General features: G+C 38.1%; 1 protein-coding gene across 7 annotated transcripts in view; it reads right to left on the minus strand.

Annotated features, from left to right (window-relative positions):
- Window positions 1-15011, minus strand: part of LOC139964033 (uncharacterized) — a 76007-nt gene that overhangs the window by 55329 nt on the left and 5667 nt on the right. For 2 of the 7 annotated variants that reach the window (XM_071965386.1, XM_071965364.1), the window contains exons 3-5: window positions 14448-14508; window positions 9291-11651; window positions 8400-8477 (exon numbers count right to left, since the gene is read on the minus strand). In XM_071965386.1, the coding sequence (XP_071821487.1) occupies window positions 8406-8477; window positions 9291-11636 (2418 nt within the window). In that variant the 5' untranslated portion in view covers window positions 11637-11651; window positions 14448-14508 and the 3' untranslated portion in view covers window positions 8400-8405. Of the gene's footprint in view, window positions 1-174; window positions 8478-9290; window positions 11652-14447; window positions 14509-15011 lie in introns of those variants that run through there. The other 5 variants (XM_071965397.1, XM_071965346.1, XM_071965378.1 and 2 more) reach the window with 4 other exon arrangements.

Here is a 15011-nt window from a genome sequence, read left to right on the forward strand (position 1 = left end):
TAATACTTTGGATATGTAAGTATAACTTGAATAGTAACGGTAGTATAAATAATATTAGTAATAATAATAATAATAATAATAATATTAGCAATAACCCCCCTCCCCCACTCTCTCCCCCCCTCCCATCCAGCAACAACAACAAACAACAACCAATAAAGCAGACAAAATTTGTAATGGAGTTTTGTCTGATCTTTAAAATAGATCATGTTTTTATATTTCTCAGACTTCTTCTGAACTGATATAACATACAGCAACATGCAATTTGCAGGAGGACCTGTTAAACATACAATAGATTAGAAAATCAATGCGGACCTCTTATATTTATAACAGACAGCATAATGAAACACTGAGGGTGACTTCTAATTAATACATAACATTTAGAGGCCCACTCAATGGGGGGGGGGGGGGCCTCTGACTCCCTATACAATACAATGCATGCTATGGAGAAGGACCTGTTACCATCTGGCAGACGGTGAATAGGACCGACTAGATATGTGTGAATCATGACAAAAATGTAATGATAAATATTACAGCAAAATGTTTATCAGGACTCCTCCTGTGAAGACATTCCAAGTAACTGAGACATTAATTCAAACAATAGGTTAGGGTTTAAATAAAAAAAAAGTTTGAGCACTGCAAACCATTGTCCAATAAATTCATTTTTTGGGGGGCCTGATCATAATTTCTTTAATTATTCATTTTGTTAGGGCAATTTTTTCATGTGGCTAACATTTAACATTCCATTAATATTTGATGAAAAATTGGGGTTTCATTTTGAATAGAGAAGCAAGAACAGGTTTAGCAATGATGAGAGTGATATTTGTAAATCAGCATCTTCAATGCAACTTAATGAATGCCCTTGGGACACCTGTAATTTCGTCATAGAATTATCTTGACCTCTGTCAAAAGTAACTTTTCAGAATTGATTTCAAATGATTTAATAGGGATACACAAGTCTTAATTGTTATGCAGTTCATTGGCTCAAAAATGGTTCTAACCATCTCTCAAATAGTGATGTAAGTTTTGAAAATTCCAAAGTGTGTCTCCACAGAGAAATATTTAGAGAGTGGGAAAAAAATTGTACATGTTCAGTTCACGAGGAAGTGTGATCGATAACCATCTTAATTTTAGTATAGTTGGTAAGTTTTGGAAATAGAAAAACAAAGCCAACCTTGTTTATACTTCTAAAATTCATCAAACAACTATTTGCAGCACAAATGCGTGGACAAAAAATGTCAGTTTGAAATTAAGTCTTTGCATGGCAGGAATAATAACAATTTGAATTCACTTTCAACTTTCCCTTTCTACACATGACTAATCTAGGACCCCCCTTATTACAGAATTGCCAGATCAGTTCCTCAATTATATTAACTAGAAATGCAAAAGCCACTTTGGTTTCCATGATGTAAATAGTTGAATTTTTGGGGGGAATCAGATATTAATCTAACATTCCCTTCACCAGATACCATATGTTTTTCAAAGGTTTTTGATTTTCTTGCTTGTTGACGTCAAAATTTGACCTTTGACCTCTAATACACAGATTTAAGCTCTTTAGATCATTACGAGGCATCCCCACGCCTATCGTTAGGACCCATGGCCAATATCACTTCTTAAAATAACATTTAGACCTCTGCTGACCTCACATGACCTCTGACCTTCACTATGAATGATTGGATTCAAATATTAATCATGGTGCATTATAATGTAGAGTATGAGTTCTATCCCAATTTTCTTCTCAAAGAAATGAGTTCTTACGGCTTGTGCATTTTTACCCTCTGTCGATCTGAAATGACATTTGACCTCCACCCAAAACAACAGGCTTCCTCTACTCAATATGGGACATCCAGAGGCAAGGTAAAAAAATCCGTCCAAGTTTCCCCTCCTGAGATACCACCATATTTAGGAGATTTTCATATTGAGCTCATATGACCTTTGACCTGCACAGCAACCAATAGGCTTGATGAAAGTGACAAAATCCATTCAACAATCCTGTTATTGAAATATTGTTACAAGCTAGGCTAAACCACAACTACAAAGACACTTACACCCTCATGACTAAAAAGACTACAATATTTGATTGAAACCAAAAACTACTTCAGCGAAAAAGAAAAGCCAGCAATTGGACAACAATGTTTTGTTGGTTGGCTGAGTACTTTTCCGGGAGATTGTCTCACCATCATGAAGGAAATGTAACCTTTAAACGTTTCCTTAAATTTCCTTGAATGTAATGTTACAATGGAACCACAATGTGAAATACATATATATGCTTTTCTAAAAATCAGTCCTTATCGGCACATCAACGACATCTTCACTGTAAAACATACACACCCTTTATCACAATCACGAGTTTAAGCATTTTCTAGAAATATGATTGCAACGAATGACAACAAGTTTGCAAATTCATAACCTTTATATCATACACCTTCAGATGTAACCACTGTTATAGGATTGTGAAGTTAAATACTGTGCTGTTTATAATTTGCGACTAATATACCCATGTAGGGTATAGAAACTACATCAAATTCACATGTGTCACCCTCTTTATTCCCGACCACAAACACTCTCCCCCCCCCCCCACTCCCTACATCATCCTCTGCAAACATATTGCACGACTGACAAGTTTTTATTCGGTTAAAGGTTTTGAGAGATGCATTGTGTCTCTTCTGTTATCATAACATTATCTCTTACTTGATATCTGACTGAATGAAAAAGAGTCTGACCAACAAACCTACACAATCCAAAACTCCTCCCATCCCCCCCACCCCCACCCCACAAGAGAAAAAATTGGCCGCATAATATGTGATTTGAAAGGATGAAAGTCTTTAATTCGTCTTGTTATTGATATGAAAGAAAAGAACTCTTTAACTTTTTAAGTTAGGCAAAAATAAACTCTTCTGCAAGTGTAACACTGTGTGTAATGTACTTTGCACAGACGAGACCTTAACCTGACAAACTCTAGATGTCTGCACTCATTGTAGTCCTAAAAACACACCCTCTGGAGCCCTCAGGAAACGAGCACTTGCTCCCCCCTTAATAAGGTTTGCAGGCACCTTACCCAAAGTAAGAAAGAATCGTTTTAAGTTGACATTTCCTGCCAGTTGACATTGTTCAAAGAGGCCCCTTGACCTTGGGGGCCCTCAGGCACTTGCTTCTTCTACCTATTGGATCATCCAACCAAAATATGCACTATTATATAAAAGGCCGAAAACATTATGGAAAAGATCAAATTTATCCAAAAATTGACGATTGACAAATAACACTGCCTCAGTGTCCACATAAACCAGAATTGAGAAACAATTGGTAAAAGAAAAAATGAGAAAAATAGAAAGAAAGAGAGAATGATGAAAATTGAACATAAATATACAGAACACATCACCTTATTGCAAGAAGAAACAACTGCACTGACGAAAAAATTCCACTTTGAAACATATTTACAATGTACAACACACCATTACTAATTGTCCTGTAAACACACAAGAGAGCATTAATAATTCAGAGCACAATCAAACGAGCTAAATTTACATATAAGTCCAATTAATAATACACAAACAAACAACCTCCCCACCCCCCTCCCCTATCCCAACCCTGCCTTTTCCATAGCCCTGCCTTTTCTAGCAGTGGGAAAGAATCATTAGCAACGTTGTACATGTCCAATTTTTAATAATCAAGGTAGGAGATGAGGTTAAATCAAATAAGTTAATAGATTTACTTTTTTAAATCACAAATATATTTGACGGAAAAGTAAAGAGAAAAGAGAAGGAAAAAACACAGAAAAAAAAGAAAAAGTGATAGAAACTTCAGGTAGCAAAGAGAACAACTTCCTTCAAAATAATGGGTCTAATTTCTTTCCATTTAGTATTTTCTTTGGTCAGGGGTGGGGGGAAATAAGCAAAATCCAAAAAAAAAAAAAATTATAACCAGAAACATTAATTTAATAACTTATAACATATTTCTGTAATTTTACTTGTTGTAGCAGCTTTATACAGAGCACATATTAAAAGGCACACAGATATGAGGCCGGAAGGAATATGTACTTCCACAGATGACGCAGGGTTTAATAACAGGAATGCACTCGCTCCCAATCTATCAAACAAACAAACACCGATGCTAATTTTTCGAAACTACTTGGCTCGTTACAATGTCAACCCTTGCACTAACAGTTGTCACATGAGAGAGCCAAAAATGCTATGCACTGTTTTACACATATCAGTAAACTTTATATAATTCGCATGATACTACTACGTACTTCATAGTTAACTCACTATCTGGTCACGGACAGAAACCAGTTCGTACACTTTTTAAGGTTTTTTTCTAGTGTTCTGCATATATGCATGAATGTGTATGTTGATGTTTACATGTACATATGAATCCATATGCATGAATTTATGTCAATATATATATATATAGATAAAATACATGTGTCTTAGTACACTCAATTCACTGAATACAGCTGTCTCAACAAAACAATGCTTCTTTAATACACCTGCACTATAATGCGAACTGAATGCATTCTACCTCTAAAAGTGGACTGATTGGGACTACACAATGCCTAGTACCCCGCTATCCCCCACACCCCCCCCTCACATGCACTTCTCAATTCAATGAATTACCCCTTCCCCCCTGAAATGCACTTCTCAATTCAATGAATTAAAATTTAAATAATCCAGCAATTATATGCACGACACAAACTATCACAAATAGGACATGAACAAACTTCTCAATGTAATTTCAAAGCATCTAAGGCGATTGAAACAAATGCACCATCTCTACCCCTGTACCACATGAGATATAAAACGCACCTATTATAATGAAGTCAACACTACACAACTGTGCTATAAATGCAACATGAACATCCGCACAATAAATGCAATAAACTGTCTGACTACATTCCCCCCCCCCCCGGCCCCCTCTCCACCCATTGCATTGTAGCATGATTCTAGAAATATTGCAAGAAAGAATCGCCTTCTCCATTTATTCATACTAATCAGTAAAAAGAGACCGACTACCAGCATTCATACCACATGATCAAAAAGTAGTATAGCAAACTTGTCGAAACAGTTCTTAAATTCAATATTCAACAGATACAGACATTTTTTGCTTCTTTTAAACTCCTATGACTTGAATTTCTTGAAAAAAAGAAAACAGGCAAAACCAAAAAATAAATAAATAAGACCTACTTCAAGAAGAAGAAGGAAAAGAAAAAAAGGAGAAAAAAAAAAAAATTCTACTAAGCACAACTTATAATTTAGCACAGGTGTCTTTTACCGGCAAGTCGAGAAGATATCTGTAAATAACGTTGCTTAATAACAAAAGGCCGTATTAAATACACATCGATACATCCAAACACCTTCGAACAACACTCACCCGACGATTGTTAGCGAGTCTACGCAATAAAGCTTCAAATTAATTCTCTTCTAATCAAGGTGTGACATTAATGAATATTCATGTTTCTTTATATCCCTCAAAGAAAAACCAGCTACTACCCAAACTGTACCCAAACACATCATGCTCACCGGGTGTTAAGAGTTCGTTCACCAGACGGACGAGCCTACTTCTCGTCCTAGTCATCTCGACGTGGTGTTTTTTTGGGTGGGTGGGGGGGTCTATGTCTTCATCACCAAATGATCCTGTGGTAGAATGATGGCAGTATTAAATTACTCTGGGTTTACTCGAGGATCTATGATCTTGCATTACGATATCGTCCCCATACTTCTCATTTGAAGCAGTAGAAGAGGCCCAGATCAATCGTTCTAGAATTAGTGACAAAGTGAATGCAATGATACAAAACTTGGCTGCTCGGTCCCGGGAAGGAGCAATCAATCTTTTTGAACGACAAGGTCTCTGCAACATTTCAGAAATTTTGAACGTTTTATAAGTTAAAGCCTAATTTCATGGGTCGCAGCTTTAATCAGGGTGAACTACTAAAGGCTTTACTATGTTACATATTTGAGTTTGAGGTATAAAAGCTCTCTTCAAACTATTTTGTGTATTAATACTAAAAAGTTTCCACAATCATATAAGTATAAACTAGGAGGTCCACTTGACCAGTGTAATAGTATTTATTAGCATGATTAATAGCATGATTTATTATCTGGTATTGTTAACAGGCAAAATATTGAACTCTCGACAATTGTGAGTGAAAATCAGACATTAAGATATAAACCTGGCTGATGGAATCCTCTTGAGATAGCTGGGATATTTCTCTATTTTTGGTGCTTGGTCCCACTCAGATGCATACTGACATTAATTGGTTCACACACCCTAAATGACCGGGGGTGGGGGGTGGGGAAAGGGGTGATATTTACAATACATTGCATTGATACTTCAAGCAGACAGCACAGATAAGAATTAAAAGCTTATAGGTCAGAATAAACATTATGAACGTTTGAAATTACATCAATGACTCCGAAAGACAACAAGAGTATTATTACTCCACCACCAACCATGGGAGTTACAGTATATGCAAGATTAAGAAATCAAATTAGACATTTCATTACCAGTGGCTAAATGTTCAAAGCTTCCATCCACACCTAATGAAAACTACAAGTGCACATAACACGTAAGAGTAACATATATTATGCAAATTTATCCTAATATCACCCATGGGGTATTAACCAAGCCTGAAAAACTTATGAAACAATGAATCCTTCCAAGAAATGAAATTCTAAAGAAATGTGTGAAAGCCACAACTTTTCCCACTTCCCCCCTCTCATCTACATGTCCAGATGACCCCACACATAACCTCTGCCTCTGACACACAATGTATATATATATCGTTATAGTCACAAATTTCACCGCAGAAAATTACCAGAGTCCCCCCATTTTGCTGCAACATGAGAACCCCCTGCTTGAAATGCCATAAAATATACACCTTCTGCTACCATTTTTAAAAGTTTACATTTTGTTGTTTAACTAATACATTTAATCCACAGAGAGAAGATAAGTAGAAAGTGCTTTAGAAAGTTAGTCATCAAATTTCTCATCTTTGTTCAAAAGTTTTGAGAAAAAAAAGGAGAAAAAACAAAAAGAGACCAGTTACAAGGAATGCTGTGTAACTTTACCTCTGTAGCAAGACAGATGGAGAGATGGTTAAAAAGAGACCAAAAAATGATACAAAACTCTTCGACTATCATCACGAGGAGAGGACATGGTACTGTCATCTCCGAGAGACAGTATTAGTCATCTTCTTCCTCCAGATGGTAGAGAGTGTTTTATTAGTGAACAGAATGACCCCATGGAGTGCAGGACCATAGCAGTGCAAGAGATAAATATATAGTGATTATGTTGATGTGATGAAGATAATGGCCCGGTTTCTAACGAGACAACTGGACTACCTCCCAGTAGTTGCATCATTGTATTTCATATATTATCAGACCAATCCCTTACGAAAAAAATTTTACAATTTTTTTTCAAGTTCTGTATAAATTGTTATCACCATTCCTCATATTCTAGAGAATTGAATAGGATTAAATTTTGTACAGTTCTTTTGTCTATCTTTTTTCACACTTCTTACTACCAATTACTTACAAATACCACCAAGATCAGCTTTTAAAATATTCCTTCCATGGGACGTTCCTTGTTAGTTCCATTTTATTACAGAACAACAGATTGATTAATATTATTGTAAATATTATTGGGAGGCATGGCAAACCTGTTATCGCTAGGCTAAGGAAAAGTAACATAGTTACACGACATTCCTTTACCAAATGACACAGGCAGGGGTTTCACGAATTTCGTATAAATGACACTGCAGATGTCATCATAGAATACAATTGTTTTACCATGGTAAGATAACACAATTAATGAGAGCACGGTTATATACCTTATTGACTGACTTTCTGTTTTTAAGTCATAGTACTATTCCAGTGGCAAATACGCCCTTTCATCTTTACAAAAGATGCAATTGGTTTTTAAGAAATAAATCATTCTCTTTCCTTGAAACATGACAACTGTGCTCGGTTTACTGAAGAGTGTATCCCTTGTGTGTCGGAAGCTAATAATGACGTTCTATTCAAATCGTTTAGTAAAAACTCAGTAATGTGCCTAGTCACCGGTCAATATTATCTCATCTGCAAGAAACCATCTCCCTCCTCCACTGTTGCAAACATAACTGAGTTTCAGAAATCTTGTAACAGATAAGAAGAAACTTGCAGCCACAAAGAACTCAAAATGGTGAAGAAGAAAACATTGTTAATTACTGAAAGCAAAAACTGTAAACGTGTGAAAGCCAGAGAGGTAAAATGGTTAACAGATTGCAAAAGATTCCCGAACGAGCTGATCAAAAAACGGATGTACAATAGTGAAAGAAAATGCCAACAACGTGGTGAATGATTGAAAACGGCGATAATGAGATTATTTATAAAATGGCAACAAGCGACAACTTTTTGTTACCTACTTACACCCTACTAGGGGGCTGATGGCTTTTCGACTGCAACGACACCAGTCATTGGTGAGACCACTTCCGGGACAGATTGCTTCTGTTTTTGAGATACAAAGTCGGTCACAGCAAAAAAACGTTGAGACATGAAATATCATCGAGTGTATTGAAAGTCAGACAGAATACAGCTTACTGAAGTAAACCAATTCCAAAATATGTATGTAACAATTGACATATCATTTTACAGCAAAGGTTGCCATATGCCTGTAACTGAGCACCAAACCACAGAGACAGGAAACATTGCTTCTTAGTTGTAACAGTTATAATAAAACTAATACAGGAATGGCTTCACACATGTCTCGACGATCTTATTACCACCATTACCATGTGGCAAATGTTCCGTTGACAATTTTGTTTCGGTTATGTTACGTTTTAACGGTTGTGTTTGACCTAAAAATTGCGAGTTGTAACCTTGTAGGGGTTTCGAGAGTCAGGTCAGGCTCAAGGACAAAATTTTTTTTTTTAATGCTCACCTTTATCAAAGTGTTCATTTTTGAAATGCAACATTGCAAGAGAATTTGTGGGTGTGGAAAATTATTCCATTGACTGAATGTTACACAAGAGTGTGATATTATGATGATGCATGGTTAATGCATATCACATAGTAACTCTTAGCAAGCTATTTCTATTTGAAGATATGAAAGCTTGCTATTTTTTTATACAAAATTCTTTCAAATAAAGCCACCAATGAATTAATTCCAGAGCCTGTAATTTAAGGCATTTGCCCAACCTACTCCTTTTAAATTCCTTGGAGAAAAAAAATACATTGCTTAAAATTTTGGGTGTGTGTTACATGGTCTTACTTTCTTCATCCTTTGTATTTTTTCTCAAACTGTCATTTGACTAACTTTACCTTGATGTCTTTTGTGTGGGTCAGTATATGATTCTGGAGGGACTCCCTGCGACCAAATGCCTTCTCACAGATGTCACACTTGTATTTCTTTATACCCAGATGGATGATTTCATGGCGTTGCATACTGTTACGCTGAGCGAAGGTCTTGCTGCAGAAACGGCAGGCAAACGGCCTCTCCCCGGTGTGGGTGCGCTCGTGTTGGAGCCTGTAGGAGTTGCGCTCGAAAGTCTTCTCGCAGTACTGGCACTTGTGTCTTTTGTCCTTTTGATGATGCTGCAGGTGTTTCTTGTAATTCTCTTCTTGGACGAAACTTCTCTTACAGATGCTGCACCGGAACAACTTCTCCTCCGCATGAACAGACATATGGGCTTGCAGGTCCATTCGGTCGCAAAACGAGAGGTTGCAGCGAGGACAGACGAACATCTTCAAGTCGTGCATGCTCTCCTGATGGCTCCTCAGCAAGTGGAAACTGTTAAATGTTCTGCTGCAGTAAACGCAGGCATGAACTTCCTGTTCGCCTCCTGCGTTCCTCTCATCTGTTGGTGTGTCGTCTGGCATTGCCTCCGGAGAATTTGCATGCGAAAGGGCCGAGGCATCCTCCTCAAAGACATTGTTCGGTTCGTCTGCCGCGTCACCAGTTTCAAACTGGTCCGCGAGTGGCGGCTCGCAGCCGCTGTGGTATTTCTTCTGATGTTCTAAAAACTGAGCCTTGGCCACAAATGCCATATCGCAGACCCCACAGAGATGTTGATTGCCCTTCGTGTGAGTCCGTTTGTGGATCTGCCACGAGGTACGTTGAGTGAAAGTCATTAAGCAAACATTGCACCGGAAAAGTTTCAACGTGGGAGAATCCAATGGGTCCTTTTTTGTTTTCTTTGAAGTTTTCTTTCTTGGAGAGGAGCAGATCTCAGATTTAGGAGATGCGACCTCGCCCGGATTTGAGAGTCGGCTTCTCCTGTCCGTCGCGACGGGGCGAGCGATCGTCGGATCGAAACAACTCCCTCTATACTTCTTGGCATGCTTGACTAAACTGCATGTGTGACGGAATGCTTTCATACAATACAAGCACATATAAGGCTTCTCGGGACGAAGGTTTTCCAACTGTTCCTTCTCGTGCACTTTTGGCTTCGAGGACAGAGGCTGGATGCTATGCACCACCTCTTTCTTCTTCTTTTGTGCATCCTTGGCCTCTAGCAGGAAGGAATGTAGTAAACTGCTCTCCTTGCTAGGCTTTGGGCTGTCAGAGGACTCTTCCATCAGTGTATGCTTACTCTCATGTTCAATTAGGATGGTCCGCATGGAGAATGCCTTGCCACAGTAGCGACAGCGAAATCTGCCGTCGGCTTCGTGCACCCTCTTGTGCATCTGCAAGACACGGCTGCTGCCGAAGGTCTTTCCGCACTGGTAACATTTATGGCGCCTCCCAGATGAGGGCTTGGAGGGTCGCTGCGAGACCAACTGCTTCCCACCTTTGAAACCGGATAGAGTGGATACTTTTTTTGCAGTGGGAATCACTGATTCTTTCTTGCTAACTTGAGACTTCTCAGAGACCAGCGATGAAGTCGCCAAATCCAAGGGTTCCTCATCCTCCTCGACCGAAGGCGTTGTCATGTCCTGCCTCTCGGGTCTAGAGGATGGAGTAGCTGTCAGGTCGATGAGTTCTCCGCTACAGTTAACACACTCGTGAGCTTGTCCTCCAAAGTGGTGGAATTCGTGCTTACGGAGACAGGTTCTGAGAGTGTATGATTTACTGCACACCGTGCATTTGTACGGCTTCTCCCCCGTGTGAACCCGCTCGTGTTCGTCCAAGATGTACTTCCTCGTGAATGCCTTGTCGCAGAAGTGGCATTTGTGCGGTTTCACGCCGAGGTGAAGTTTCTCGTGCCTGTGTTTACTGCTCCTCTGAGTGAACTTACGGTTACAGAACTGGCACGACCAGGGCTCCTTACGCGATTTTGAGGACTTAGATTTTGACTTGCTCCCTTTGTTCAATCCTTGCTTTCTGCTACTACCTTTCTTCACCCTCGGGATGACCAGAGAAACGGCGGCCTCCATCCGTCCGACTTCCGCCTTAGTGTCAGCACACTCTGCGTCTGTGTACGACGGACGGGTGGTATCACCAGAAGGCTCCTCGAAATCGAGATTGTCAGTTCCGTCTTTGCTAATAAAGCCTACCTCATCGTCACCTCCTTCTTCTTCTTCCTCTTCATCTTGTCCAATAATTGCCTCTTCTGGTGGATCCATCATGTCAATGAAATCTTCCTCCATGCTGTTGTAGGTTACTGTCAGAGCAGGATGTATCATCTCCACCTCCATGGATGACACCATGTCTGATTTGGACCCCATTGTTTGGATGATTTCCTATCAAAAATTAGAAAAAAGAATATACAAAAAAGGGGAGAATTATTGATAAATGGCAAACAGACCGTGGCAATTGAAGTAAATACAAATGTAAGCAATAGTTACAAGGATGGAAAACTGAAACCCAAATTTTTCTGTTTTAATGTGATATATAAAGTGGCATTACTTCAGCAGTTTGGGTCACGGATACCTGTATACAACATTTGGCATTGTTTTGAAGTTTAGCAGAAGATTGAGTGCTAGTATGAATCGGTCCAAATCGTTTTCTTTCAAATGTTTTACATCATTCAAACCAAACATAGGGAATATCTGGTTGTGGTCAAAATGACACAGGTGTCAAAGTGCAAAGTACTGTACTGTATTTTATTGGGCATCTGGCTCTGTGCACCTTTAATTCAAATGTTAGATGCTACGGTGAAGTTGAGCATCTAACAATCATTGCATTCAGAGCAAAACTTACAAAAGTTTTCCTGAAACTGTTTGAATCGGCAGACGTTCTACTGCGGAAAGCTCCAGAGTGTCTTCAATGCAGCAATATTTAAAATAATGGAAGAGTTTCGTTGTTGTTGTTAATAACTTGACATCGGTAAATTGTTGCTTGAGACATTGTTTCCAAACAAAGATATTTCATACAAATTTTGGGTGGTGCGTGCATCAATTTGGTCGTTGACTTCGAGGCACCCAAGAACAGGAGCATATAATGTAATATATCACAACCAGATATATTTACTTCATGCACTCTGATTCTAAACACAAAGTTGATTTTTACCGGTTGTTTGAGTGGCCTATGTTCTACCTATCTTCTGATGTAGTTCACTTTGGCCATAAACTTTAATATAGCCATTCGTCGTCACATTTCTCTACACGTTTCCAAAACTTATCCTTTCAAATGTACTGAGAATGAGAAACAATCCCACTCGTGACAAGTCAAAATTTGAAACTGGGACCTGTGCACTTTTTCAAATCTATGAAGGAATTCTTGAAATCTTTGCTCCGATAAAATGACACCCACATACTACTACAGGCGAAACATGCGCAAAACAAGATGGACTTTCTTATCCCGACTCTAACAATCGCTTTCCCCATCCACTTTATCTGCGGCTAATTTGAACTTATTGCGAGCCTATGGGTACCAGCGACCTGTGACGAGTGTTATCTACCTGCCATCAACCTAGTTCGGCATGATATTTTATAAAATGCATCCATTTCTGATCCAATTCAAGGCATATGCTCCCATTTTTGGTGTTTGCAGAGGTCTCGGAACTGTTGGGACATTCCTTATCTACTGTAGATCATCCGAGTCAAAATAATGCCAATTCATCTTGAAGAATGGAAGAAGAAGAAGGAAAAAAACAAAACAAAGGCTGTGCCAACTCCATCTCAGCTCTTAACCTACTAGCCCAGATTGTATAATAAAGTTGGCCTCACACCCCTAAGGGTAGTCCACTTACCCAGAAAGAAAGAAAGAAAAGTAACTTTTCTATATGAGTTGGCCAGGCCAATTGTGGTAGGTTTGGGTTTTTTTTTTTTTTTTCCTTTTCGTTTTTGATGAATCAAGGGATGCTTTTTAAAAGAGGAAAGAACTGTCACTTAACAGGTCAGCAAGCAGGAGCTTCTTTGTTTTTGATCTTTGCTTTTCTCTTCTCCTATTTCTTCTTTGCTGTCTATTTTCCATTTATATCTGTATGCATTTCTACATCAAGGTCTTTCTATAATACTCTTTTTCTTTTTTTTTCTTTTTACTAATTTTCAGAAAAGATGGTAATTATAGCTTTTAAATCCAAAAATTAAGAAAAATAGTCTTCTTCTTTTTTTCCCCTTTTTTTGTTACTTTTGGTTTTTGCAGAAAGCAGCAGATGGCTGATACTGTACAAGTTAAAACTAGGTCATCAAACTGGGTTACAAGGAATAAAGTTCTTGACAGGACTTTCTGATGGTAAAAGAGTTTTTCAACATGTTTACAGTACCCAGCAACATCATAGAGCACAGCTGTAAAGTTGATACTTTCTACTGTTTTGTTTGAAGAGAAGGAAAATTAGCAATATTTTTGACACATTATGAAAAGACAAACATCACAGCATTCCAGTACAGTAGGAGACTGCTGTTGAATTGTTCTCGTCAATCACATTGCAAGGGGCCAAAAAATGTACTGTTACTTTGTGCATTTAATGTGTTCCAACAAAGTTAAGTTTTTAGCGTGTATATCATGCACAGTTCAAAACAATACAGATAACTAAACTAAGACCGCAATACTTTTCATATTCCCAAGCTTAGCGTTCTGTATATCAACACTAAAAATCACCTTTCATTGACCTTCTTGACCTGTCACATACCAAAGCTTAATGTTTACTGTACATGGTGAAATACTGTCCGAAGATGTCTCAAATATTCGCTCAAACATTTCTAAATCTCATTTTGTAAGTCTATTTCAGTAAAATTGCTGCAAAGTGGGTGATAAAGTGTTGACTTTATCACCCTTTTGGCCTTCCACAGGGACTTTACCACCAGGGAGTAATTCGCCACTTTGTTTTGGATCCAGCTCGGGTGTTTTCGCAGAATCGGCCCTCAAACATGTACGGACGACCGTGCCCGTTCGTGAAGAATAAAGTAGAGAGAATCTAAAAGGATTTTACATACAGTAGGTACCAATTTTTTCAGTAGGAACCAAATTCAATAAGCTGCTTTGAACAGAGTTAGTTTTCTTTCTTAAAATCTTTTTAACTTTATTTTTTCATTTCTTTTTTTTTTCCATTTTTTTGCTTGTTTTATAAAAAATAATAAGAGAAAAAAACAAACCTTGGTTTCAATGTAAGATCTGTTTCCATTACATTGTAGTTTCTCCTTCTGAAAAGACTATCTGTGAAAGATGAAAGTAGAAAACAAACGGTGCGTGATATTGTCAATTAATTGCTATCTTTTCTGCACTGTTGATGCTTGACTGACCATTATAAACAACTTTATCACATGTGTTTATGTTATTAAATATCAACTTACAGGAAATGCAAGTGCAATTTTCTCCACCGTCAAAATCCAAAATCTATTGGCATTAAGCCAGCAAATAGCCCAAAGTTTGAGGCCTGATATATGTCTCTTTTGAAGGAACCTACCTACAGGAAAAATGTGCCCGGACTGTTTACTATAATTTTCAAATGAAAATATATTCCAGCCATACAACTAATTTAGTACTTTGACTATACTTGATAGATGGTTAGTGCAATAGCCAAAGTTACAGTTTGTTTGAGCAATATGGACTTTTCAAGCATTATTCTAGCATGGTTGACACTCATTCCTTCCCCACATTCATAAAAATAAGAAGAGAACATGAAATTTGTGATAACTATACTGTTACATTCAGAGAGC

The sequence above is a fragment of the Apostichopus japonicus genome, chromosome 3 (genome assembly GCF_037975245.1).
Source record: "Apostichopus japonicus isolate 1M-3 chromosome 3, ASM3797524v1, whole genome shotgun sequence".
Lineage (NCBI taxonomy): Eukaryota > Metazoa > Echinodermata > Holothuroidea > Aspidochirotida > Stichopodidae > Apostichopus > Apostichopus japonicus.